At 46.0% G+C, this 25,295-nt stretch overlaps 1 protein-coding gene and 18 non-coding genes across 19 annotated transcripts; 16 read left to right on the forward strand and 3 right to left on the reverse strand.

The window, feature by feature from the left end:
• Positions 1 to 361: 361 nt before the first annotated feature.
• Positions 362 to 433, reverse strand: trnap-ugg (transfer RNA proline (anticodon UGG)). The gene has a single exon. It is a non-coding gene; the product is annotated as a tRNA-Pro (tRNA).
• Positions 434 to 623: 190 nt separating this feature from the next.
• Positions 624 to 696, forward strand: trnaa-ugc (transfer RNA alanine (anticodon UGC)). The gene has a single exon. It is a non-coding gene; the product is annotated as a tRNA-Ala (tRNA).
• A 407-nt stretch (positions 697 to 1,103) lies between these two features.
• Positions 1,104 to 1,176, forward strand: trnam-cau (transfer RNA methionine (anticodon CAU)). Its single transcript has one exon. It is a non-coding gene; the product is annotated as a tRNA-Met (tRNA).
• A 486-nt stretch (positions 1,177 to 1,662) lies between these two features.
• trnaa-agc (transfer RNA alanine (anticodon AGC)) lies at positions 1,663 to 1,735 on the forward strand. Its single transcript has one exon. It is a non-coding gene; the product is annotated as a tRNA-Ala (tRNA).
• A 735-nt stretch (positions 1,736 to 2,470) lies between these two features.
• Positions 2,471 to 2,542, reverse strand: trnap-ugg (transfer RNA proline (anticodon UGG)). Its single transcript has one exon. It is a non-coding gene; the product is annotated as a tRNA-Pro (tRNA).
• Positions 2,543 to 2,731: 189 nt separating this feature from the next.
• Positions 2,732 to 2,804, forward strand: trnaa-ugc (transfer RNA alanine (anticodon UGC)). Its single transcript has one exon. It is a non-coding gene; the product is annotated as a tRNA-Ala (tRNA).
• Positions 2,805 to 3,211: 407 nt separating this feature from the next.
• Positions 3,212 to 3,284, forward strand: trnam-cau (transfer RNA methionine (anticodon CAU)). The gene has a single exon. It is a non-coding gene; the product is annotated as a tRNA-Met (tRNA).
• Positions 3,285 to 3,788: 504 nt separating this feature from the next.
• Positions 3,789 to 3,861, forward strand: trnaa-agc (transfer RNA alanine (anticodon AGC)). The gene has a single exon. It is a non-coding gene; the product is annotated as a tRNA-Ala (tRNA).
• A 994-nt stretch (positions 3,862 to 4,855) lies between these two features.
• On the forward strand, positions 4,856 to 4,928 carry trnaa-ugc (transfer RNA alanine (anticodon UGC)). Its single transcript has one exon. It is a non-coding gene; the product is annotated as a tRNA-Ala (tRNA).
• A 407-nt stretch (positions 4,929 to 5,335) lies between these two features.
• trnam-cau (transfer RNA methionine (anticodon CAU)) lies at positions 5,336 to 5,408 on the forward strand. The gene has a single exon. It is a non-coding gene; the product is annotated as a tRNA-Met (tRNA).
• Positions 5,409 to 5,912: 504 nt separating this feature from the next.
• trnaa-agc (transfer RNA alanine (anticodon AGC)) lies at positions 5,913 to 5,985 on the forward strand. The gene has a single exon. It is a non-coding gene; the product is annotated as a tRNA-Ala (tRNA).
• Positions 5,986 to 6,979: 994 nt separating this feature from the next.
• On the forward strand, positions 6,980 to 7,052 carry trnaa-ugc (transfer RNA alanine (anticodon UGC)). The gene has a single exon. It is a non-coding gene; the product is annotated as a tRNA-Ala (tRNA).
• Positions 7,053 to 7,459: 407 nt separating this feature from the next.
• On the forward strand, positions 7,460 to 7,532 carry trnam-cau (transfer RNA methionine (anticodon CAU)). The gene has a single exon. It is a non-coding gene; the product is annotated as a tRNA-Met (tRNA).
• Positions 7,533 to 8,036: 504 nt separating this feature from the next.
• On the forward strand, positions 8,037 to 8,109 carry trnaa-agc (transfer RNA alanine (anticodon AGC)). Its single transcript has one exon. It is a non-coding gene; the product is annotated as a tRNA-Ala (tRNA).
• Positions 8,110 to 8,844: 735 nt separating this feature from the next.
• trnap-ugg (transfer RNA proline (anticodon UGG)) lies at positions 8,845 to 8,916 on the reverse strand. The gene has a single exon. It is a non-coding gene; the product is annotated as a tRNA-Pro (tRNA).
• A 189-nt stretch (positions 8,917 to 9,105) lies between these two features.
• trnaa-ugc (transfer RNA alanine (anticodon UGC)) lies at positions 9,106 to 9,178 on the forward strand. Its single transcript has one exon. It is a non-coding gene; the product is annotated as a tRNA-Ala (tRNA).
• Positions 9,179 to 9,442: 264 nt separating this feature from the next.
• On the forward strand, positions 9,443 to 9,515 carry trnam-cau (transfer RNA methionine (anticodon CAU)). Its single transcript has one exon. It is a non-coding gene; the product is annotated as a tRNA-Met (tRNA).
• A 484-nt stretch (positions 9,516 to 9,999) lies between these two features.
• On the forward strand, positions 10,000 to 10,072 carry trnaa-agc (transfer RNA alanine (anticodon AGC)). Its single transcript has one exon. It is a non-coding gene; the product is annotated as a tRNA-Ala (tRNA).
• Positions 10,073 to 16,377: 6,305 nt separating this feature from the next.
• Positions 16,378 to 25,009, forward strand: LOC102684844 (E3 ubiquitin-protein ligase TRIM39-like). The gene is made up of 8 exons (XM_015346251.2): positions 16,378 to 16,500; positions 17,061 to 17,135; positions 18,590 to 19,167; positions 20,768 to 20,863; positions 21,359 to 21,592; positions 21,797 to 21,944; positions 23,035 to 23,061; positions 23,898 to 25,009. Exons 2-8 carry the CDS (start codon positions 17,069 to 17,071, stop codon positions 24,440 to 24,442), a joined length of 1,695 nt encoding a protein of 564 aa, XP_015201737.2. The 5' UTR covers positions 16,378 to 16,500; positions 17,061 to 17,068; the 3' UTR covers positions 24,443 to 25,009.
• The last annotated feature ends 286 nt before the right edge of the window (positions 25,010 to 25,295 follow it).

Consider the following 25,295-nt stretch of genomic DNA (forward strand, 5'->3'; position numbering starts at 1 on the left):
AAAGAAGAGCAGACAGCTCCACAAATATGCGAGGCGCAGAGAGCGCAAGGCGAGCCCCGCACACGTTTCGGTGGCTGAGAGAGGGCGGTTTTTGCTTCTGCATTTCTCAAGTAATGGCGCATGACGACAAGCGATCGCGGTGCTCATTTACCACATAGCGGTGAGGAGTTTTCAGGACGTGTTCTTTTGAACGAGCAACGAGGTTGCCGCCTTGGACAGCTGACTGCACGCTGGCATTGTGCCACGTGATGAGGATTGACCAGGCTCCTTCAGTCATCAGTCACCTTCCATCGTTTGCCGTAAGCAGACGCTGCGAGGTGATGTGGATATCAGGTCCCAGGAGTGTGGAAGAGGAGGAAAAGGGCTCGTCCGGGATTTGAACCCGGGACCTCTCGCACCCAAAGCGAGAATCATACGCCTAGACCAACGAGCCACAGCGACTCTTCTGCTTCTGTGTTGTCAGCGAGCTGGAGGACGGGGGGGAGGCGTCATTCGTTCGTCCCGTCAGACCTTCATCAATAAGTCAAGAAAGCCGACTGCCTTGCAGGCGAAGGGCAGTGGACGGCGCCCGGTAAGAGGGGAACAAGCGGCACAAGGCGACGCCGAGGAGGAAGGGACAGCGAGGGGGATTAGCTCACATGGTAGAGCACTCGCTTTGCATGCGAGAGGTAGCGGGATCGATGCCCGCATCCTCCAGGTGTACGCTGAGCGCTCGGTGTGCTGAAAGGTGTCCTTTAACCCCTGATCACGCCTCGCGAGGAGAGTGTGGAGCATTTAGCAGCCACGCCCCCTTTTCATCTTCTCTCTGGTTTAAGTGCGTCTCCGCCACTCTCTCTTGACACTTCATGGCAGCATGTCAGAGGTCCGAGTGATGTCTTTAATGGCTGAGTGAGGGCACGATGCTGAAGCAGAGAGGCCATTTCAGCCAGAGAGACTTGTGCTAGGTGAGCTGTGAAAGACAGACTCGCGACAGAAACAAAGCCCCAAAGTCTCGGGTGAGATCAAAAGGCAAATGCAACACCCAGCAGCGGGTGTCGCAAGATTAGGGAACAGGCGTCTGAAATCCCTGTGAGGCAAACTTTCCAGCCCGACTGCCGCAGCTGGCCTCGTTGGCGTAGTAGGTAGCGCGTCAGTCTCATAATCTGAAGGTCGTGAGTTCGATCCTCACACGGGGCAGGGCCACTCGCTTTCTTGCTCTTCTCAGACACTTGCAGCAACTATTCGCTCAGAACCACGTCTGCGTGCCTACCACGTGGTAAGCGTCACCAAAGCCGCACCCCTTTCCTACATAACACTCACATTCAGAGTTAAGTCCACAAATTTGCCCTAACTTTCGCTGGCGCTGCTGTCAGCCTGCCCCTGTTGCCGATGAAAGGCTCACACAGCGTCATGACAGTTGCAAAACAATGTTCCACACTCCGTAAGCAACAACTTCAGTGTTTCAAGTCACCCGATATGCCGAGAGTCAAAGGAGCGCAAAACCCCAAGCGTCAAAAGACAAGATGAGTTGATGGAAAGAGCATTGAATTGAGGAGCACAAAAGTTCAGCTCGTACAATAGGCAAGGAAGGTCTATTCGTGCGTCTTCATCGCACTTGAAAGGACTGCCTTGAAGACCAAGGGCAGCGGGCGGTAAGACATGATGCCGAGAAGCCTGAAGCGAGGGGGATTAGCTCAAATGGTAGAGCGCTCGCTTAGCATGCGAGAGGTAGCGGGATCGATGCCCGCATCCTCCAGGTGCGAGTCTGGAGCTCTGGGAGCCAGGTGCTCTCCTTTAGCCTCTGCGACTTCTGATAGGTTCTCCTCCGCTCAACGTCCTTCAGCTGTCAAGCACTGAAGGGCCACGCCTCCTTCCCCACCTCAGTCTGCACCGAGTGCGTCTCCGGCATTTTCTCGTCCGATTTGGCAGCTTAGCAAATGAAAAGTATATCCGAGTGAAAACGGTGGTGAGAATACTCTCACGAATCCTTAGAAGACGTGCGTTTGATCAACGATTGCTTAACATTCACATTCGAGCCATCAAGCTCGTAGTTTTCCTTCAAATATTGAAAGCTGTCAGCGAGCACATCACGCTCTGCAGGACGGTGAAGTATTTGGAGTACTTCAACAGAAAGAAGAGCAGACAGCTCCACAAATATGCGAGGCGCAGAGAGCGCAAGGCGAGCCCCGCACACGTTTCGGTGGCTGAGAGAGGGCGGTTTTTGCTTCTGCATTTCTCAAGTAATGGCGCATGACGACAAGCGATCGCGGTGCTCATTTACCACATAGCGGTGAGGAGTTTTCAGGACGTGTTCTTTTGAACGAGCAACGAGGTTGCCGCCTTGGACAGCTGACTGCACGCTGGCATTGTGCCACGTGATGAGGATTGACCAGGCTCCTTCAGTCATCAGTCACCTTCCATCGTTTGCCGTAAGCAGACGCTGCGAGGTGATGTGGATATCAGGTCCCAGGAGTGTGGAAGAGGAGGAAAAGGGCTCGTCCGGGATTTGAACCCGGGACCTCTCGCACCCAAAGCGAGAATCATACGCCTAGACCAACGAGCCACAGCGACTCTTCCGCTTCTGTGTTGTCAGCGAGCTGGAGGACGGGGGGAGGCGTCATTCGCTCGTCCCGTCAGACCTTCATCAATAAGTCAAGAAAGCCGACTGCCTTGCAGGCGAAGGGCAGTGGACGGCGCCCGGTAAGAGGGGAACAAGCGGCACAAGGCGACGCCGAGGAGGAAGGGACAGCGAGGGGGATTAGCTCACATGGTAGAGCGCTCGCTTTGCATGCGAGAGGTAGCGGGATCGATGCCCGCATTCTCCAGGTGTACGCTGAGCGCTCGGTGTGCCGAAAGGTGTCCTTTAACCCCTGATCACACCTTGCGAGGAGAGTGTGGAGCGTTTAGCAGCCACGCCCCCTTTTCATCTTCTCTCTGGCTTAAGTGCGTCTCCGCCACTCTCTCTTGACACTTCATGGCAGCATGTCAGAGGTCCGAGTGATGTCTTTAATGGCTGAGTGAGGGCACGATGCTGAAGCAGAGAGGCCATTTCAGCCAGAGAGACTTGTGCTAGGTGAGCTGTGAAAGACAGACTCGCGACAGAAACAAAGCCCCAAAGTCTCGGGTGAGATCAAAAGGCAAATGCAACACCCAGCAGCGGGTGTCGCAAGATTAGGGAACAGGCGTCTGAAATCCCTGTGAGGCAAACTTTCCGGCCCGAGTGCCGCAGCTGGCCTCGTTGGCGTAGTAGGTAGCGCGTCAGTCTCATAATCTGAAGGTCGTGAGTTCGATCCTCACACGGGGCAGGGCCACTCGCTTTCTTGCTCTTCTCAGACACTTGCAGCAACTATTCGCTCAGAACCACGTCTGCGTGCCTACCACGTGGAAAGCGTCACCTTTACACGGGAGAGGAGCAAAGCCGCACCCCTTTCCTACATAACACTCACATTCAGAGTTAAGTCCACAAATTTGCCCTAACTTTCGCTGGCGCTGCTGTCAGCCTGCCCCTGTTGCCGATGAAAGGCTCACACAGCGTCATGACAGTTGCAAAACAATGTTCCACACTCCGTAAGCAACAACTTCAGTGTTTCAAGTCACCCGATATGCCGAGAGTCAAAGGAGCGCAAAACCCCAAGCGTCAAAAGACAAGATGAGTTGATGGAAAGAGCATTGAATTGAGGAGCACAAAAGTTCAGCTCGTACAATAGGCAAGGAAGGTCTATTCGTGCGTCTTCATCGCACTTGAAAGGACTGCCTTGCAGACCAAGGGCAGCGGGCGGTAAGACATGATGCCGAGAGGCCTGAAGCGAGGGGGATTAGCTCAAATGGTAGAGCGCTCGCTTAGCATGCGAGAGGTAGCGGGATCGATGCCCGCATCCTCCAGGTGTGAGTCTGGAGCTCTGGGAGCCAGGTGCTCTCCTTTAGCCTCTGCGACTTCTGATAGGTTCTCCTCCACTCAACATCCTTCAGCTGTCAAGCATTAAAGGGCCACGCCTCCTTCCCCACCTCAGTCTGCACCGAGTGCGTCTCCAGCATTTTCTCGTCCGTTTTGGCAGCTTAGCAAATGAAAAGTATATCCGAGTGAAAACGGTGGTGAGAATACTCTCACGAATCCTTAGAAGACGTGCGTTTGATCAACGATTGCTTAACATTCACATTCGAGCCATCAAGCTCGTAGTTTTCCTTCAAATATTGAAAGCTGTCAGCGAGCACATCAAGCTCTGCAGGACGGTGAAGTATTTGGAGTACTTCAACAGAAAGAAGAGCAGACAGCTCCACAAATATGCGAGGCGCAGAGAGCGCAAGGCGAGCCCCGCACACGTTTCGGTGGCTGAGAGAGGGCGGTTTTTGCTTCTGCATTTCTCAAGTAATGGCGCATGACGACAAGCGATCGCGGTGCTCATTTACCACATAGCGGTGAGGAGTTTTCAGGACGTGTTCTTTTGAACGAGCAACGAGGTTGCCGCCTTGGACAGCTGACTGCACGCTGGCATTGTGCCACGTGATGAGGATTGACCAGGCTCCTTCAGTCATCAGTCACCTTCCATCGTTTGCCGTAAGCAGACGCTGCGAGGTGATGTGGATATCAGGTCCCAGGAGTGTGGAAGAGGAGGAAAAGGGCTCGTCCGGGATTTGAACCCGGGACCTCTCGCACCCAAAGCGAGAATTATACGCCTAGACCAACGAGCCACAGCGACTCTTCCGCTTGTGTTGTCAGCGAGGTGGAGGACGGGGGGAGGCGTCATTCGCTCGTCCCGTCAGACCTTCATCAATAAGTCAAGAAAGCCGACTGCCTTGCAGGCGAAGGGCAGTGGACGGCGCCCGGTAAGAGGGGAACAAGCGGCACAAGGCGACGCCGAGGAGGAAGGGACAGCGAGGGGGATTAGCTCACATGGTAGAGCGCTCGCTTTGCATGCGAGAGGTAGCGGGATCGATGCCCGCATCCTCCAGGTGTACGCTGAGCGCTCGGTGTGCCGAAAGGTGTCCTTTAACCCTTGATCACGCCTTGCGAGGAGAGTGTGGAGCATTTAGCAGCCACGCCCCCTTTTCATCTTCTCTCTGGCTTAAGTGCGTCTCCGCCACTCTCTCTTGACACTTCATGGCAGCATGTCAGAGGTCCGAGTGATGTCTTTAATGGCTGAGTGAGGGCACGATGCTGAAGCAGAGAGGCCATTTCAGCCAGAGAGACTTGTGCCAGGTGAGCTGTGAAAGACAGACTCGCGACAGAAACAAAGCCCCAAAGTCTCGGGTGAGAACAAAAGGCAAATGCAACACCCAGCAGCGGGTGTCGCAAGATTAGGGAACAGGCGTCTGAAATCCCTGTGAGGCAAACTTTCCGGCCCGAGTGCCGCAGCTGGCCTCGTTGGCGTAGTAGGTAGCGCGTCAGTCTCATAATCTGAAGGTCGTGAGTTCGATCCTCACACGGGGCAGGGCCACTCGCTTTCTTGCTCTTCTCAGACACTTGCAGCAACTATTCGCTCAGAACCACGTCTGCGTGCCTACCACGTGGAAAGCGTCACCTTTACACGGGAGAGGAGCAAAGCCGCACCGCTTTCCTACATAACACTCACATTCAGAGTTAAGTCCACAAATTTGCCCTAACTTTCGCTGGCGCTGCTGTTAGCCTGCCCCTGTTGCCGATGAAAGGCTCACACAGCGTCATGACAGTTGCAAAACAATGTTCCACACTCCGTAAACAACAACTTCAGTGTTTCAAGTCACCCGATATGCCGAGAGTCAAAGGAGCGCAAAACCCCAAGCGTCAAAAGACAAGATGAGTTGATGGAAAGAGCATTGAATTGAGGAGCACAAAAGTTCAGCTCGTACAATAGGCAAGGAAGGTCTATTCGTGCGTTTTCATCGCACTTGAAAGGACTGCCTTGCAGACCAAGGGCAGCGGGCGGTAAGACATGATGCCGAGAGGCCTGAAGCGAGGGGGATTAGCTCAAATGGTAGAGCGCTCGCTTAGCATGCGAGAGGTAGCGGGATCGATGCCCGCATCCTCCAGGTGCGAGCTTGGAGCTCTGGGAGCCAGGTGCTCTCCTTTAGCCTCTGCGACTTCTGATAGGTTCTCCTCCGCTCAACGTCCTTCAGCTGTCAAGCATTGAAGGGCCACGCCTCCTTCCCCACCTCAGTCTGCACCGAGTGCGTCTCCGGCATTTTCTCGTCCGATTTGGCAGCTTAGCAAATGTAAAGTATATCCGAGTGAAAACGGTGGTGAGAATACTCTCACGAATCCTTAGAAGACGTGCGTTTGATCTACGATTGCTTAACATTCACATTCGAGCCATCAAGCTCGTAGTTTTCCTTCAAATATTGAAAGCTGTCAGCGAGCACATCATGCTCTGCAGGACGGTGAAGTATTTGGAGTACTTCAACAGAAAGAAGAGCAGACAGCTCCACAAATATGCGAGGCGCAGAGAGCGCAAGGCGAGCCCCGCACACGTTTCGGTGGCTGAGAGAGGGCGGTTTTTGCTTCTGCATTTCTCAAGTAATGGCGCATGACGACAAGCGATCGCGGTGCTCATTTACCACATAGCGGTGAGGAGTTTTCAGGACGTGTTCTTTTGAACGAGCAACGAGGTTGCCGCCTTGGACAGCTGACTGCACGCTGTCATTGTGCCACGTGATGAGGATTGACCAGGCTCCTTCAGTCATCAGTCACCTTCCATCGTTTGCCGTAAGCAGACGCTGCGAGGTCATGTGGATATCAGGTCCCAGGAGTGTGGAAGAGGAGGAAAAGGGCTCGTCCGGGATTTGAACCCGGGACCTCTCGCACCCAAAGCGAGAATTATACGCCTAGACCAACGAGCCACAGCGACTCTTCCGCTTGTGTTGTCAGCGAGGTGGAGGACGGGGGGAGGCGTCATTCGCTCGTCCCGTCAGACCTTCATCAATAAGTCAAGAAAGCCGACTGCCTTGCAGGCGAAGGGCAGTGGACGGCGCCCGGTAAGAGGGGAACAAGCGGCACAAGGCGACGCCGAGGAGGAAGGGACAGCGAGGGGGATTAGCTCACATGGTAGAGCGCTCGCTTTGCATGCGAGAGGTAGCGGGATCGATGCCCGCATCCTCCAGGTGTACGCTGAGCGCTCGGTGTGCCGAAAGGTGTCCTTTAACCCTTGATCACGCCTTGCGAGGAGAGTGTGGAGCATTTAGCAGCCACGCCCCCTTTTCATCTTCTCTCTGGCTTAAGTGCGTCTCCGCCACTCTCTCTTGACACTTCATGGCAGCATGTCAGAGGTCCGAGTGATGTCTTTAATGGCTGAGTGAGGGCACGATGCTGAAGCAGAGAGGCCATTTCAGCCAGAGAGACTTGTGCCAGGTGAGCTGTGAAAGACAGACTCGCGACAGAAACAAAGCCCCAAAGTCTCGGGTGAGAACAAAAGGCAAATGCAACACCCAGCAGCGGGTGTCGCAAGATTAGGGAACAGGCGTCTGAAATCCCTGTGAGGCAAACTTTCCGGCCCGAGTGCCGCAGCTGGCCTCGTTGGCGTAGTAGGTAGCGCGTCAGTCTCATAATCTGAAGGTCGTGAGTTCGATCCTCACACGGGGCAGGGCCACTCGCTTTCTTGCTCTTCTCAGACACTTGCAGCAACTATTCGCTCAGAACCACGTCTGCGTGCCTACCACGTGGAAAGCGTCACCTTTACACGGGAGAGGAGCAAAGCCGCACCGCTTTCCTACATAACACTCACATTCAGAGTTAAGTCCACAAATTTGCCCTAACTTTCGCTGGCGCTGCTGTTAGCCTGCCCCTGTTGCCGATGAAAGGCTCACACAGCGTCATGACAGTTGCAAAACAATGTTCCACACTCCGTAAACAACAACTTCAGTGTTTCAAGTCACCCGATATGCCGAGAGTCAAAGGAGCGCAAAACCCCAAGCGTCAAAAGACAAGATGAGTTGATGGAAAGAGCATTGAATTGAGGAGCACAAAAGTTCAGCTCGTACAATAGGCAAGGAAGGTCTATTCGTGCGTTTTCATCGCACTTGAAAGGACTGCCTTGCAGACCAAGGGCAGCGGGCGGTAAGACATGATGCCGAGAGGCCTGAAGCGAGGGGGATTAGCTCAAATGGTAGAGCGCTCGCTTAGCATGCGAGAGGTAGCGGGATCGATGCCCGCATCCTCCAGGTGCGAGCTTGGAGCTCTGGGAGCCAGGTGCTCTCCTTTAGCCTCTGCGACTTCTGATAGGTTCTCCTCCGCTCAACGTCCTTCAGCTGTCAAGCATTGAAGGGCCACGCCTCCTTCCCCACCTCAGTCTGCACCGAGTGCGTCTCCGGCATTTTCTCGTCCGATTTGGCAGCTTAGCAAATGTAAAGTATATCCGAGTGAAAACGGTGGTGAGAATACTCTCACGAATCCTTAGAAGACGTGCGTTTGATCTACGATTGCTTAACATTCACATTCGAGCCATCAAGCTCGTAGTTTTCCTTCAAATATTGAAAGCTGTCAGCGAGCACATCATGCTCTGCAGGACGGTGAAGTATTTGGAGTACTTCAACAGAAAGAAGAGCAGACAGCTCCACAAATATGCGAGGCGCAGAGAGCGCAAGGCGAGCCCCGCACACGTTTCGGTGGCTGAGAGAGGGCGGTTTTTGCTTCTGCATTTCTCAAGTAATGGCGCATGACGACAAGCGATCGCGGTGCTCATTTACCACATAGCGGTGAGGAGTTTTCAGGACGTGTTCTTTTGAACGAGCAACGAGGTTGCCGCCTTGGACAGCTGACTGCACGCTGTCATTGTGCCACGTGATGAGGATTGACCAGGCTCCTTCAGTCATCAGTCACCTTCCATCGTTTGCCGTAAGCAGACGCTGCGAGGTCATGTGGATATCAGGTCCCAGGAGTGTGGAAGAGGAGGAAAAGGGCTCGTCCGGGATTTGAACCCGGGACCTCTCGCACCCAAAGCGAGAATCATACGCCTAGACCAACGAGCCACAGCGACTCTTCTGCTTCTGTGTTGTCAGCGAGCTGGAGGACGGGGGGAGGCGTCATTCGCTCGTCCCGTCAGACCTTCATCAATAAGTCAAGAAAGCCGACTGCCTTGCAGGCGAAGGGCAGTGGACGGCGCCCGGTAAGAGGGGAACAAGCGGCACAAGGCGACGCCGAGGAGGATGGGACAGCGAGGGGGATTAGCTCACATGGTAGAGCGCTCGCTTTGCATGCGAGAGGTAGCGGGATCGATGCCCGCATCCTCCAGGTGTACGCTGAGCGCTCGGTGTGCCGAAAGGTGTCCTTTAATGGCTGAGTGAGGGCACGATGCTGAAGCAGAGAGGCCATTTCAGCCAGAGAGACTTGTGCTAGGTGAGCTGTGAAAGACAGACTCGCGACAGAAACAAAGCCCCAAAGTCTCGGGTGAGATCAAAAGGCAAATGCAACACCCAGCAGCGGGTGTCGCAAGATTAGGGAACAGGCGTCTGAAATCCCTGTGAGGCAAACTTTCCAGCCCGAGTGCCGCAGCTGGCCTCGTTGGCGTAGTAGGTAGTGCGTCAGTCTCATAATCTGAAGGTCGTGAGTTCGATCCTCACACAGGGCAGGGCCACTCGCTTTCTTGCTCTTCTCAGACACTTGCAGCAACTATTCGCTCAGAACCACGTCTGCGTGCCTACCACGTGGAAAGCGTCACCAAAGCCGCACCCCTTTCCTACATAACACTCACATTCAGAGTTAAGTCCACAAATTTGCCCTAACTTTCGCTGGCGCTGCTGTCAGCCTGCCCCTGTTGCCGATGAAAGGCTCACACAGCGTCATGACAGTTGCAAAACAATGTTCCACACTCCGTAAGCAACAACTTCAGTTTCAAGTCACCCGATATGCCGAGAGTCAAAGGAGCGCAAAACCCCAAGCGTCAAAAGACAAGATGAGTTGATGGAAAGAGCATTGAATTGAGGAGCACAAAAGTTCAGCTCGTACAATAGGCAACGAAGGTCTATTCGTGCGTCTTCATCGCACTTGAAAGGACTGCCTTGCAGACCAAGGGCAGCGGGCGGTAAGACATGATGCCGAGAAGCCTGAAGCGAGGGGGATTAGCTCAAATGGTAGAGCGCTCGCTTAGCATGCGAGAGGTAGCGGGATCGATGCCCGCATCCTCCAGGTGCGAGTCTGGAGCTCTGGGAGCCAGGTGCTCTCCTTTAGCCTCTGCGACTTCTGATAGGTTCTCCTCCGCTCAACGTCCTTCAGCTGTCAAGCATTGAAGGGCCACGCCTCCTTCCCCACCTCAGTCTGCACCGAGTGCGTCTCCGGCATTTTCTCGTCCGATTTGGCAGCTTAGCAAATGAAAAGTATATCCGAGCGAAAACGGTGGTGAGAATACTCTCACGAATCCTTAGAAGACGTGCGTTTGATCAACGATTGCTTAACATTCACATTCGAGCCATCAAGCTCTTAGTTTTCCTTCAACTATTGAAAGCTGTCAGTGAGCACATCACGCTCTGCAGGACGGTGAAGTATTTTGAGTACTTCAACAGAAAGAAGAGCAGACAAGTCTCAAGTCATCTAAACATGGTGAATATGACCAATTAGAGGATGACCAGTGGCTTTACAGACTTGACTGAACTGCTGAATGAGCTGAATGTCCAGCTGTAGGGACAAAATAAAAATGTCATCAGCACTATCAGCAGTGTCAACACATTCAAAACAAATCACAAGTGTTCTCAAGTAATGCTCACATTAAGGTAGGATATTCTTTTTTCTAAAATGGGGAGCACTACTTGTTCACTGTAACATGAGTAGCTTCCTTTTTCCCCTGCTTTAAGGGCTATAGAAGGAGCTTGAATGGAGCTTGCAAAAGCTATTGTAGCATCCTGTTTATCCATAGGTTGACCAGCAAGGAGCAAGGAGCCTCTGCAAGTGCTGGAATGCCTCCTTTATCACCTGCACCTATCTTTCATGGTTGGGCCAAAGTCGAACCAGGGGCCGATCTAAGAAGCCACCTTCTCACTGTCTAATCAAAAACATGTTCATTTTATGTTAAGCTTCATATAGTTTTATTTGAATGAGTTGTAGATTTTTTGATTCAATCTTCATTCCACACCTTTTCCCAGCAACTATTTAAACCCTCTGCTCACTGCTACCAGCGCTCAGTATTAGGATTTCATCCACCTCCTGAGTTTGCCTCGCCCTCCTTTCCTGAAACCACCTCTACCCTCTACCCTCTACCCCTTCTGGATCCCCTCACCCACGACTCTTTGGCTTTGGAGTTCTCTCTACCTCTCTCTCATCTTGCCCCTCTCGGATTTGTTTGCCTGACTTTGTTCTGACTACCTGGATTCGACCTCGCTTGGATTTCTCGACCACTCTTCTTGGCTTGTAACGGCCAAAACGTTGTGTTTTCTTTCTTCTCTTTTCAGCACGGAATCCACCTTTTACTTGTTCCTTTGCAGCCTCCGCATGCTGACGCAGCTTCCCACCTGAACGGCTTTACTTAATTATGTCTGTTTTAAAGTTTTTATGTGGACCACTGGTCAAATTCTTGCAAAGTAAAATTACACTTACAGTACTATACCTACTGTACATATTCAATACCACTAAACTACATATCAGTGCTGAGCTCTCCCAAAATGGACATATGTGGTTTGTGTGACTAAGTATATCCGTCAAATATAACGTGCTATACAATACTGACAGAGGTTACTGATCCATGTTCTGAAAACCTTTTTCTCTAGGGCAGGAGTGAATATATTCTGCGCTTCCACTGAAAGGACGTGCTCCTTTTCCTCCGCTAGAATGCACCTCTTGTTTACCACTCAATAACCTACAGAAGGTGTCACTGGAGGGTCTTGGGTCGTATGGTTTTTCTTCCGATCTGCATGGTCACATTAAACAATTGACCTAATCATTTTCTTTGTTATGCCTATATTACACCGGATGTTTCTCAGTGTCTTTTACAGTTGATTACCAAAAGGATTTACTCTGCTAAAAATAGTTATAAAACACCCCAGAACCAGGCCTAATTAGACCACGTAAACATATGTATGCTAGAACCCAGATAGAATAGAAAGCAGAAGATGTTATGAACTGAATGTGAACCCCTAGTTATAAATCAAGGCACTTTGTAAAATATTGGTGAAATCTCTGGAAAGGTCCTGTGGCTCTGCAGTGTACAAAACACACAGCTTACTACATGTGTGTCAGGGTGATTATAGACCAGAAGACGACTTTGAAACGATAACAGCGGCTTTAATTTTTAATCGTTCTCCTGATTTTCTTGCCTACAGCTGATGTGACTCTGGACCCTGATACGGCACACCCAGACCTCACCTCTGTGGACGGAAAGAGAATGAGACGAGGAGAGCAACAGAATCTCCCTGACAATAGAAGGAGATTTGATTTCTGGCCTTGCATCTTGAGCAAGGAGGGCTTCACCTCAGTGAGACACTACTGGGTGTTGGAGGTGAATGACTGGTGGATAATAGGAGTCACCACGCAGTCTGCCAGGAGGAAAGGGTGGTTCCTCTTCACTCCTCAGAATGTAGACGTGAGTCCGGGCGAACAAACAAAGCCAAATTCCAAACTGGGAATCCAAATGGGAGAGTAGAGTCCAAAGCCAGGAGATCCACCCAGGGGTTAAAAGCACGAGCCGGGTTGTGACCGGCGGGGCAGGGGTTCAGGAACAGAAAGTTAAAACCATAACGGAGCCAGACGCAGCAGGACCCCGGGGTCTCATGATGTGGAAATCAATGAGGAACCAGGAGTGAGGTCCATGTCTGGCTTTTAAGGGGGAGCGGGATTAGGGAACAGGTGCAGAGAATGGGGCAGAACAAGGAAGGGCTGGAGCACCCTTAAGAGGAGGGGTTAGCGATCGTTACAGGTTACTGGTGTCTGTGTTCTAACTCCTCTTGTTTTAAAGCACTCACTGACCCCCGAACTGCCCTCCCACAGCACCTGCTGCCCAGGACGGTGGGGGTATGTCTGGATATTGAGAAAAGGGAGGTTTCCTTCTACAGAGAGGAGCCTTGGGCCCCCATCTACACTTTTACTGGAATGGACTCCATTATGGGGGAGAAGATCTATCCAGTCTTCTGCACCACTGACTGGATGAAAGACCTTGTGCTGCTGCCTCCTCTCAGCTGCGAAATATCTGATTGGTTTAACCTGGCAGACAGCAGTTAGAATTGATGTGGGGAAGAGCAGAAAACACCCTTTTGGAGTTTCAGCCTTTATTGAGCTCCATAAAGACAGCTCATATCAATACAGTCTTAGGACTTCCCCGCAGAACAGGAGGACTGTTAGGGGTTTCCCAGCTCTTTTATACATTGCAGCTTCAGACCGGTTTGTTTCATCCCCAGGTTAACGTCCTATTCTATGAAGCTGATCGCTTTTCTTTAGTGAATTTGTTAGGAACAAACCAATTAGGGTTGTTTTTACTAAATCAGTTCTTATCTCACTTCCACTACTTTACGTCTTTTGGTGGCAGATACTGGCTGTACACAGTTAACATCCATCTGTCCATTTTCTAACTGATTCATAGACTTCAGGGTCATGTGGGAAACAGTGCCTATTCCAGCAGACAATGTGTTCAAGGCAGAATACACCCTGGACAGGATACCAGTTCATTGCAGAACACACAGATCCAAACATGTACACGCTGACTCCAAACCCAGAAGCCAATACCCACCAGTATGTCTTTGGACAGTGGGAAGAAACTGAAGCACCCAGAGGAAACCCACCTGAACACAGAGACAACATACAAACTACACACAGATAGCACCCAAGAATTGAACTCAGGGCCCCAGAGCTGATCCTATTCATGTGTTGAGAAGCACCTATTAGTTGAATTCTTTATTTTGTTCTGTTTCTTCTCCCAAAACGCATGTTTGTTGTCTTCCTACAAGCCAAGATAATGGTACTATATATGTAAAATTCCATTATGACTGAGAATTATGTTGTACAGGTGTCAGCAAATTCATTGTGCATTGCAGGGGAATATTAGTTTTTGATTTATTAAAAAAATGTGTCATTTGTTGCATTAGTTGCACTTGAAATCCATTTTTAGGTATGCTTTTGTAATTCTCAGAATATTTGAGCATTTGTTTTTTGCTTGGCGATTGTGTTACAATGTGTTAATAAAGGTAAAATAGATTCAGATTTAATGTGTCTTGATTTCAGGCCACAAAAGTGTTTTACTTTGGAATGAGTGTGTAGGCTTTCTATGGGCTCTGTATACAGTATACTGTATATATTTCTCATATAATTAGTCCTCCCATAGCAGAGAAAACACTCACAAGATGTCTATTGTAACGTGACAGATGGATCTAGGTAATTAACCACACACTAGTGTGTTGCACTCTGAACCACCCCAGTAGAATACCCAGCTCACAACTGTAGACTGACAACCAATGGCATAAGATCCATTCCAATAAGCACATGATACTAAAACTAAAATACTCAAAACACTAAAAAGTACATGAACTACAGTACTGCACATGTTCATGAAAGAACGGGTATAATGCCACATATTAACTTTAAACCTGATCTTCAGCTACTGCAACTTGTAAGAATGTGTTAAGTCATGTTGAAGTTACTGAACAGAGAAGACTATGAGAGTACCTCATACAAGTTGTGACATACCAACCTCTCGTCAAAGCTCATGAGGCCTGGACACAGCACAAAACTACTGTTTTAGCTTACTAATAGTCTTCAGTGTCTACAAACAAAAGAAACACCTACAGTACTCTACTGTATATCAAACCTAAACACCTAGACTAAATGAAACCCATGGGAGAATGTGACTCTCACCCTTCACCAATTACCTAATTAATTTATTCACCACCACTCCAGAGGTGTGAATCTATTTATATGTCGTTGAGGCTTGAACGTGCTCTAGCAGCAGGTCAGCTGAAACTAATATGTTGCCACCTTCCCCCTCCTTTACTTACACTCCCAGGGAGAGTAATAACCCGACTGGTAGATGGCAGGTCGAACAGAAAACATCCCTTGATCCCTTGGTCCCCCCCGCCCCTCCCCCACAAGGTCAAATGTCTTCACAGATGTTTTATCTGTGTCATGCCTTCCCTCATGAGAAGAAGCTGCCTTGGGAGTACCAGCACAGTTGTCCAGGCCACAGTTTCCACTGCAGTCTCTAATACCTGGAAGAACTGCAGTCACCCCGGCTGCTTGAGAACAAGGGCAAGCAATGTTGTTGTCACACCAACGACGTGTGCCCCTCGCCCTCTGGACACGACAGCAAGAGCAGTGGCATCACCCACAATTTTAATTCAGCAGTTAATATCCTCCAGTACAATTTAATGAATATGTTTGGCCTTATCGATGACACTGATTCCAGGCAAAGTTCATCTCAAATCCCGGGTCCGTGTGTTAGTACCTGTCACTCACCTCCCTATGATATGCTAATATTATCAAAAGTTTATCCTTCCTCGACCCAAGACATGCTGCCTATTTATCGAAAGGAAAAAAATGTTATTCCTTAGCCTGAAACACATGGCTTGTATAAATATCAGACATAAAATACCAGTATCTCATATCTCATATGGTTTCTCATATATTATGGATTGCAATGCAGGAGAACAGACAATCAAATACAATGTTCAAGTTATAGAGTCTAATGTAATTTGCGATTTTTATAGTTCTCTTATCCTCCATATCTATCATGTGCTCTTAAAGGGAAGTTTGTATTTCATTTAAAGAAAATAGCCTTCCCTTTCAGGATTGATGCCAGTGGGTCCCGAAAGGGGGTAAAAACCCAGGCGTGTGGAAAGGGCTTTAAATTTTTATTTTCAGAACAGACGAGCAACAGAGCACAGCAGCTCTGGAAAGAGAGTAGCTCCACTGAGTCACTTTACAGAAATGAAAGTGACCTGCAAAGCTGCACCCTGTCACTAGTAAGAGCTGCTGAACTCTTTCATCTTGATTAAGATTTTAAAACACTGCTGTACTGAGACGCCCTGGCACTGTGTGAGGGAGTAATGAGCCCTGGTTTGTCTGATTGTCAATGGAGTTAAAGGACAGTTTGAATACGGAGCTCAGGGAGCTAAATGTTTTACCTGGAGCTTATGCCCTCTTCCTCAGCTTCAGCACTGTATTCAGGCGTTCTCTGGGCAAAACTGTGATGTGTTTTTCATTTGAGACATGAACGTAAGATGTAGGAGTATTGCACAAGCTGATCAGTACAGGTTTTCAAATATGTTTCCTTAGGCATCACAACATTTTCTTCTCAAGATATACTAATTACACGACTGGCACATCGCTTCATTAATTCTGTTTGGTTGATTTTCAAACAACTCTTCAAATGTAATTGGTTGAATGGTTCTCCTGAAATTGGACTGTGATTGGCTGGACTGTGGCACATCCTTCCCATATGGTTTTGAATCATTTCTGTTAACTGGTGGACCGCAGATTGAGTGTGACTTTGTAGGTGTAGGACCGTGGTATTTATTTTATCTTGTTAGTGAATACTTTCTCTAGAAAAGAGACTTTTAATACAAACTGCAGATTACAGTGGGAATTAACTAGATGCTGAAATTTTGACTTTGTGCTCTTTAATGTGACAGCCGTCGAAATCTGTGAGTACCTCACCTATAAATCTATAAATTAGGAATTTTCAATTAGATTATTTTTATTTTCAACAACTTATTTTCAGGTTTTACAAGAAAAGTTACCTGATTTTTGTGTCACTAGCTAGTATTCTAGTCTGCAGAACTACATTATTGTGATAAGTTATTGATTAAACTTTCATTGCAAGATTCACATTTAGGCCCCACTGATATAATGTATGAAAACTGCAGAAATGTTACAGTCCTACAAATATAACGAATATGGGAAACACTTTCTACTGTATTTAGTTAAGTCTTGGGCTCTGTGCTGCTGGGAAACTTTCTAGCATTTTGATAATGGATGGATGGTGAAATCGTAATTTTAAAATTAAAATACCTAAATGTTTAATTGCAGTGTAACTACAATTTGACTAAATAGATCTGTGTGACTTAAATGGAGGTTTTATTCCAGAGGTGTTGGTTTTAAAGAGTGAAACTAATGAAGAATAAAGCTGACTGTCCTGACAGGGATTTAGTACCACTGGATGGCTTGTGATGGATATTGAGCGTGAATCCATTTTTTTTCCCAGGGATTAAAATGAAAAGAAAAAGGGCTACCACAGCATGCCATACTAAGAAAACCAAATGTTCATCAGATGATTCGGGTAAGTTCTTATAAAAATATGTGATCAGAGCAATTTCTGCCCTAGTGCGTCTGAGAAAAAAGCCATTATATTTATGACAAAAACTAGAAAAAAGCATGAAAGTATTATTAAACATAATACAAAAACTAGGGTTCAGAATCAACCAAGAATTTATCCTAAATTCAACCAATCCCACAACTGATTTCTTATCGTTTTTAGAACCTGTGCACCGATTGAACTGATTTTATACATTTCAACACCCTCAAAGTTTCTTCATCTTTGCTCTTCAAAAGGTGCAGCAGTACTATTTTGTTATTGATACAGAGCTCTTACCACTAACTCCTGTTTCACCAGTGAACTTCAATTTTAATAGCTGTGCTTTCCAGTTGTAGAAAGGGTTGTAATTGCAGCAGCCTGCCATAAGAAGCCAGTATTCACCTTCTGATTTTTGTATATAGCTACACTTGAGTCCAAAGGTTTAGCATTCAGCTTTTTTACACAGGTGCAATTGAACTTTTGTTTGCTATTTGTAACAGATCCCCCTGCGTTGGTACCATAGCAGGGGTATCTGCACATAAACTGTGCCTATATTATCGGCATTTAAGCAGTGTCCTGAACAACCATAATGTTACTATTCCTTCTCTCCTTATGCTCCAAATAAAAATTCACTGAACACATAGCATTGGAAAATCCCATTTAGTCCTGTCTGCTCAATAAACTTATTTCCTGCTGGTGGGCTGGCATGACAACGATTGAGTCTGCTACTCAAACTAAAAGTACAATATCTATTTGTTGACAAATCCAGATGATTTTCCTCTATACCCTTGCTAATAATCTCTCCCTGAGATTTATGCTTACACTGTGTTGGAGACTTGTGTAAGTCTGAGTAGACAACCCTCATCAATTTCCCTTCAGGATCAATAAAGTCTTATCTATCTCTTTCTACTCTCCAAGTCTTATATAGGAAATGCTGCATTTGGAATCTTTCTTCGCTGCCCTCTGGTGGCTCACCTTATTTTCACATACCAAATTTGGCTACCATTTTACAGTAATTAAAAGGTGGGCAAGGGGTATGGGGGTGTGTTTATAAACTAGGTTTGTTGGTTTTTGTCCTGAAAAGGGAAGAAACTAAGGCCCTCAAGACTTTTCAATTTCCACTTTTCTAAATATCAAAACTCTGAAAATTAATTTTCACTTGGCTTCTTCATATTTTTCTGTATCGCCAGAGAACTTGCTGTATTGCATAGCTCTTTGGAAGTGGCGGAAGTTCCCGTTATAAAGAAAGCATGTTTATTATCATGTCAAGGGAGATAATATTTCACTACAATTTCTCTTTTCGACACCTCTCTAAAATACCCAAATTTAAGGCACCAAGATTCTGAGACATTGCACGAAGCCCTGTGTCCCATCAGAGCTGTGCTTCTTGTGTTCTGTTGATCTTCTCTAATTGTTCTGTACCGACTTTTTGTTTTCAGACATTTCTTCCATTAGCAGTCTCCTTTCTGAAGACCAGTTCCTGTGCTCTATATGTCTGGATATATTTACCAACCCGGTCTCCACTCCCTGTGGACACAGCTTCTGCATGACCTGTATTGGAGTGTGTTGGGACAGAAGCGATGTGTGCAGGTGTCCACTGTGTAAGAAGAATTTTCCGCTTAGGCCTGACCTCAGTGTGAACAGAAGCCTGGCAGAAATCACAGAGCAGTTCAAGAAGACCAGAGTCAGCGCTCTGAAGGAGGGCACTGCTAAACCTGGAGAAGTCTCCTGTGATATCTGCACTGGGAGAAGACTGAAAGCTGTGAAATCCTGCCTGCTGTGTCTGGCATCTTACTGTGAAATTCATATGGAGCCTCATCTGAGAGTTGCAACACTCAAGAAGCACAAACTGGTGGATCCTGTGCAGAACCTTGAGGACAGGCTGTGTAAGAAACATGAGAGGCTCCTGGAGCTGTTCTGCAGGACCGACCAGACCTGTATTTGCCTGCAGTGCGCTGAGACAGACCACAGGACACATGACACTATCTGTGCAGAGAGTGAATGGACAGAGAAAAAGGTAAACTGCATTATTGTTTTTTAATTTTTTAATTTAGAATGAACCCTGTTTAACAGCATTGCATTTACTACAAAAACACAATCATTGTCATGTTTTAGCCATCCAAGTGGGCTGTTAGAGAGGCCCATTTTTTCTAAACTAAACCTGCCAATTTAAGATAACCGCACATTGTTCTGATACCCAATGCTATATCTGTAAAACGGAAGACAAGCTGTTGCACTCTTGGAGTATCAGATGTTGCAGTAGCTCAGAGGTGTTGAAAAAGTCAAAAGTTTAAATGAAAGCATCTACAGAAGCATTTAAGATAAAAGTGTTGATTTTTAGGTAATAATAAGTACAAATAAAAGGTCTCTTTTCAATACACATTTAGAAAAATGTCTGTCAGTAATGGTTGCTAACTGGAATAGGGTTCTAATGTTGCAGATGAGGGAATTCAATCAGAAAATGTTTTAATACAAATTCTGCCTGCAAAACTCCTAATACATGATTGATCCCTCAGACTGTATCATGTAAAGATACTTTCTAGTTTCTTGTGTATGCTCTGTTCAGGGGCAGTGGGGAATTATTTGCACATGTCTGGTTAGTGTCCAGAAGTTGCTAAAATCAGTTCAATAAACCAGTCTCTTCCTGTTTGTTCACATGTAGTACTCTTGCTTGATGATGATGGTAATCTTATAGTGGAAGAGATCAGACTGGCTGGTATGGTATGTTAAAAACTGAATTTCTTCTCTTGGCCCATCTTGATTTTATTTATACAGAGCTACTGCTCTGCTCCTATGATGTCATTGAAGGGACAGTAGAGGTCTTGTAAATTGTTGAGTGATTCCAAAGCACCCCCAGATCAGTTAGGAGATATAACTGGTGTGTCATGGTGTAGCCCTTTGATCTTCACCTACTGTAGTAGAATGTACTTCTGCATAAGCAGTCTCCAAAAACCTTTCCCAATACTGAGACTCTACATCCACCTTCCAGACAGCATTGAAAAGGTAGCACAAACACAATAGCTCATGTGTGGTGAGAGGACTGGTACGCTTTGGCTGCCATTGCATTATCCAGGTAGCGGCTACACATTGGTGATGGAGGGGCCATTACCTCTAAAGCACTCTGAGTGAGTGGAGTGCCCAGAAAAGCGTTGTATACATGTATTATTGTTATTTTTGTTCCAGGAGCCACATCCTAAGCATGAAGTCATGTTTTCAGTTCAAACCTATACAGGGGCCTTGGAGTGGATCCCTGTTTCTCAGAAACCTCACCTCAGACTTGTTTGTCTACCAGGAGTATTAGATTCTAGTCAATATTGCTCCGGTGATCACTGGAAGACACAAGACCCTCCACCATACCAGGGATCCTCAGAGAGGAGAATATAAATATATTGTATATCTCCCTCATAATACAATATTTCATTGCTCATGAGTGTACAGGGGTTTGTGATGTTTGTCTATTGTATGTATTACAAAACAATGAAAAGTGATGTCATTTTTTCAGTTTCTGACTAAATATTGAGCTATTATCCCATAACCTGAAGAAGGCTCTAATGCCAGCTGTGTGTTGCCCAGCCCAATGTCAGTGTGCCAGCAGCAGTGACTCTCTTTGTCCACAGACTCAGCTAAAGAAGATAGAAACAGAAGCACAACAGATGATTCAGGATAGACTGAAGAAGGTAAAGGAGATCAAGCAAGCCACAAAGCTCAGCAAAGTGAGTCCTTACAAGAGTCCCATCAGTCTAACTAAGACAGAAACCCAGAACTCCAGTCCTGTACAGCTGTGGTCCAGGGTTTCAACAGCAGTTCTAGAATGCTGACTAAGCACCTGCCTTGAGATTGTCAGGAGGGTTAAAACAAGCAAGAAATGAAACTGGTGGCAGAAGGAATCTCTTTATAAAGAGTCATTCTGTTACAGTTAGGCAGCTTGTTTTTGGTCATCATTTCAATTCTCTCAGGTTGAAAGAGATTTCAGGGCTCTTTTGGAATACTCAAAGCCTTGAAGCTCTCAGGCTTGATATTCTATAATTGTTTATGTTTCACTATAATTTCTCATGATTTCAATGTACTTTACCAGTGTCTTCTGCATTTGCTGTCTTGATCTTTGGTGTGGATAAATAGGAGCTTTTGGGAATTTCCAAATGGAAAACTGAGCAGTGCTGTTCTCTTGTACTACCCTGTTAGTTGAGTGTTGTCTGTTGTCCCCTCAGAGCTGTGCACAGAGAGAGATCAAGGACAGTGTGCAGGTCTTCACTGATCTCCTGTGCTACATTGAGGATAGCCAGACTGAGTTCATTAAACTGATCGATGAGAAGCAGAGAGCAACAGAGAGGAGGGCTGAAGGGATTATTAAAGAGCTGGAGCAGGAAATCATTGAGTTAAAGAAGAGAAACACTGAGATGGAGCAACTCTCCCACACTGAGGACCACCTCCTCTTTCTACAGGTCAGTACAGCTGTAAAGAGCAGACGCAATACCTAAAAAAAGGTACTGTATTAATCCACATTGTTACCATATTCAACAATGTATTATTCAGTTCAACAATCTTCTACAAAATTCATGTTTAATAAACACAGAAGATCTTAGTGTATTATTCCTTATCATCAGTCACACTACAGGTGTACTTTTTTCTCTTCTTTCCTGCTATAGAGTTTCCAGTCTCTGTGTTCGACTCAGCAAACCAAGGACTGGTCAGGCATCACCGTTCTTTCTGACCTCTACCTGGGGGATTTGAAGAAGGCTGTGTGTCAGCTGAAAGACATAGTCAGAATAGAGGTGAAAAGACTATCAGAAATTGGTGTGTATTGGATTCTCTTCTTGGAAAATGTCTATTTCTTTGAGTGAGAGAAGAACTTCAGCTCATTGTGTAGTGATAGAGAGAAGCAACAGAGTTTTGCCTGAAGTCTTTGTTGTTTTACAACATTAACTGTTCAGAGGCGGTTGCATGAAACTGGACCTTGGAGGTTCAGTTTCTGTGTTTTTTGGACCAGGCAAATCTCTTCCTCTTCTTCTGCACTCTTAACAATGGTTTCTTTGCAGCAATTCTTCCTGGTAGGCCAGCTTCACGCAACCTCCTCTGAACAGTTGATGTTGAAACATCTGTACTTCTAGTTGCATTGAGCTCAGCCTGTATTTCAGGGGCAGTTAGTCGCCAGTTTCACAGACCTGTGACTCTAATGAACGTATTTGGTCACCTTTGGCCTGCCTGATCTTTTTGGTCATCATGAGTGCTAGTTTCTTCATATCATTTAATAGACTTGTACACAGCAGTTACTGATACTTGCAATTTGTCTTAAAGATTGTCTTAAAGTAATTGTGGACCCTCACCTGTTTACCAATAATTGGTGACAAAAGGTAAATGAGGTAACATACTAGTTAACTGTGAGAACATCTAACGAAGACAATTTTAAACTTCTTTTAGTGTTCTAACACCAAGTTATACACATTTCTGACTTTTGACTAACCTAGTCTTCAGACTGAAATCCATTTGCTTTGGGTGTTCATTTTATTGAAAATGAAAAATTAACTTTTTTTATGCAGTTCACTTAAGATTATAAGTACACATATCATGTAATTAAAAGTTAAGTGTTTATAGACAAGATTTTACCATTTAAAGCACAGATAATCATGAAAAACCTGGGTTCAAGGAGGTGTACTCAAACCTTTGACTGGTACTGTATGTGTAAGGAATTATTATTATTATTATTATTATTATTATTATTATTAAAACATAAACTACATTCAGTGATGACTGAAAAGCCAGATGTGGTTCTCTTTTGTTACTGACTTTGTAATTTGTATTTGTAACTCTAAAACCAGTGAAATTGAATCACATGTATGTTTGACCATTTCTGTTACTAATCCTTTATTTTTTCTTCTGTTTCCAGAGTTTCAAAGAATTCGCAGTCAGGCAGGTGAGATTGTTTTTCTTTAAGAGTTTGTGATGTTTTCGAAAAATCAAAGCACTGCTCCTATTTAAACCATTCACCTAGATGCTTATTCTATAAGAACAAAACACTAAAACATCTTCATTTTTAATAATAGCAACCACACTTCCTTGTGGCCGAAGAAATCTGTTCTCAATATATTACCTTAAGTACCCTACTTCATTAAATGTTAAAATACACTTTTTGAACTATTAATTGGCAATCTGGCTGTTTGAATGCACATCAACAACTTAGCAAGATGCTCATGTTTGTTGTTCCCCTGTAGTGTGACAGAGCTCCACATTGTGCAAATTCCTAACACCCCAGCAAAAGCTCTTCCATTTGTGCTGAAATGTGGCAGAAGATCCTTCCAGTTTAAAACCCTTGACTGTAGACTAGAATAAGTAACTAAGTCAGTCAGCTCCTGGGAACTTGCAGTTTGTTTCTTCATGTTTAACATACTATTACAGTACATGTTTATCTGGATCCGTATTTACAAAGATTCCTTTGAAACCAGAGACTGCACGTTCCAGTGATCTGAAGTTAAAACAATGTGTGAAAATATCTGAATATCAACTAAAGAATGCCATAATTAACTTAAAGATAAATAATGATTTAATCAGGCCTCTGAATTGACAAGAAATTATTGAATACATATATCTTATGTCTGTTGCTCTGTGATGGCTGACAAAACTTTCGAAGATCAACATACTGTCACATAATAATCAAAAACATTTTCATTTTATGTTACTCATCATATAGTTTTATTTGAATGAGTTGTAGATTTTTTGAATATGATGTACTGTATTCTCTCTGCTCCACAGTTGATGTAAGCCTGGACCCCAGTACAGTAAATCCCTGGCTCATCCTATCTGCAGACAGAAAACAAGTGAAACATGCAGACAAGCAACAGGCTCTGCCTGACAATCCAGAGAGATTTCAATCATTATGTGTCCTGGGAAAAGAGGGTTTCACCTCTGGGAGACACTACTGGGAGGTGGAGGTGGGGGAGAAGGGAGAGTGTTTTTTAGGAGTTGCAAGACAGTCAGTCAACAGAAAGAACTTTATGAAAGAGCTGACCCCTAAAGATGGTTTCTGGACCGTGTCACCGAGGCATGGAAAGAAGTTAATTGCTTGTGCCGCCCCCCCTGTCATCCTGACTCTAAACCTGCAGCCCAGGAAGGTGGGGGTGTATGTGGATTATGAAGAGGGCCAGGTCTCCTTCTACAATGTGGAGGCCAGGTCTCATATCTACACTTTCACTGACACCTTCACTGAGAAACTCTACCCATACTTCTGCCTCTCTTTCAATAAGTATGATATAAACTCACCCACACTGATTATCTCCTCTGTCAACTGTGCAGATTAAATGAGTCAGAACTTCTATGCAACAGGAATGATAACCGGTGTGTAGATCAACTACCGATGTAGAATTGACTGTTTGAATTTGTTTGCTCAACACATCCGCTCAACCTCATTAACTAAAAGAATGATTGTCTCTTCATCATTTTTATTATAATAATTGTCATTGTCGAGTGCTTGCAGATCAGGGTAAGACACAAAGTCATCTTACATACTGGAACTGAAAGTTCGCCTGTAGCAAATGCAAAGTTCTGTTGTAATCAGGGTCTTTGACAAGAGTCTCCAATCTTGATCTAGGTTTTCTAGGTCTCTTTAAAGCACCAGCACCTGAAATGCTGGCTAATTAACAAGTTTATCAAGGTTATAACAAGTGCTTATAAACAGAAAACCCGTAAACATGCCAGCCCACCAGGATCAAGACTGAGGACCCCAGGTACAGACACACTGCTCCTCCAGGAACAAGATTGGAGACCCCTGGCATAGGTGGATGCTGCACATTGGTGGTGATGGAGGGGAGTCCCCATTACCTGTAAAGCACTTTGAGTGGAGTGTCCAGAAAAGCGCTATATAAGTGTAAGCAATTATTATTATTATTATTATTATTATTATTATTATTATTATTATTATTATTATTATTATTATTATTATTATTATTATAGGAACAGAAAATAATGAGAACAAAGGAAGAACAACACCCTGTGGAATTGTTCTTCCTGTGCCTCCTGCTCTCTGTTCATGAAGTGGAAGTCATTCCTTCCTTGCTGGAACCAGATCAACACAGCACAATGTCTGCAGCACCTCTTCACGTGCTTATGCATGTGAGTCCTGCCGTGAGGCAACGAGAAAGCTCCTCTCCTACT

Source organism: Lepisosteus oculatus, chromosome 4, assembly GCF_040954835.1.
Source record: "Lepisosteus oculatus isolate fLepOcu1 chromosome 4, fLepOcu1.hap2, whole genome shotgun sequence".
NCBI lineage: Eukaryota > Metazoa > Chordata > Actinopteri > Semionotiformes > Lepisosteidae > Lepisosteus > Lepisosteus oculatus.

What these genes read in the sequence shown, in the direction of transcription:
- LOC102684844 (XM_015346251.2), top strand. Translation starts at nt 17,069, where the DNA reads ATGAAAAGAAAAAGGGCTACCACAGCATGCCATACTAAGAAAACCAAA. An exon ending in ATGTTCATCAGATGATTCGG is followed by an intron (nt 17,136 to 18,589) that starts GTAAGTTCTTAT and finishes TTTTGTTTTCAG; the next exon opens with ACATTTCTTCCATTAGCAGT. An exon ending in GAAAAGACTATCAGAAATTG is followed by an intron (nt 21,945 to 23,034) that starts GTGTGTATTGGA and finishes TTCTGTTTCCAG; the next exon opens with AGTTTCAAAGAATTCGCAGT.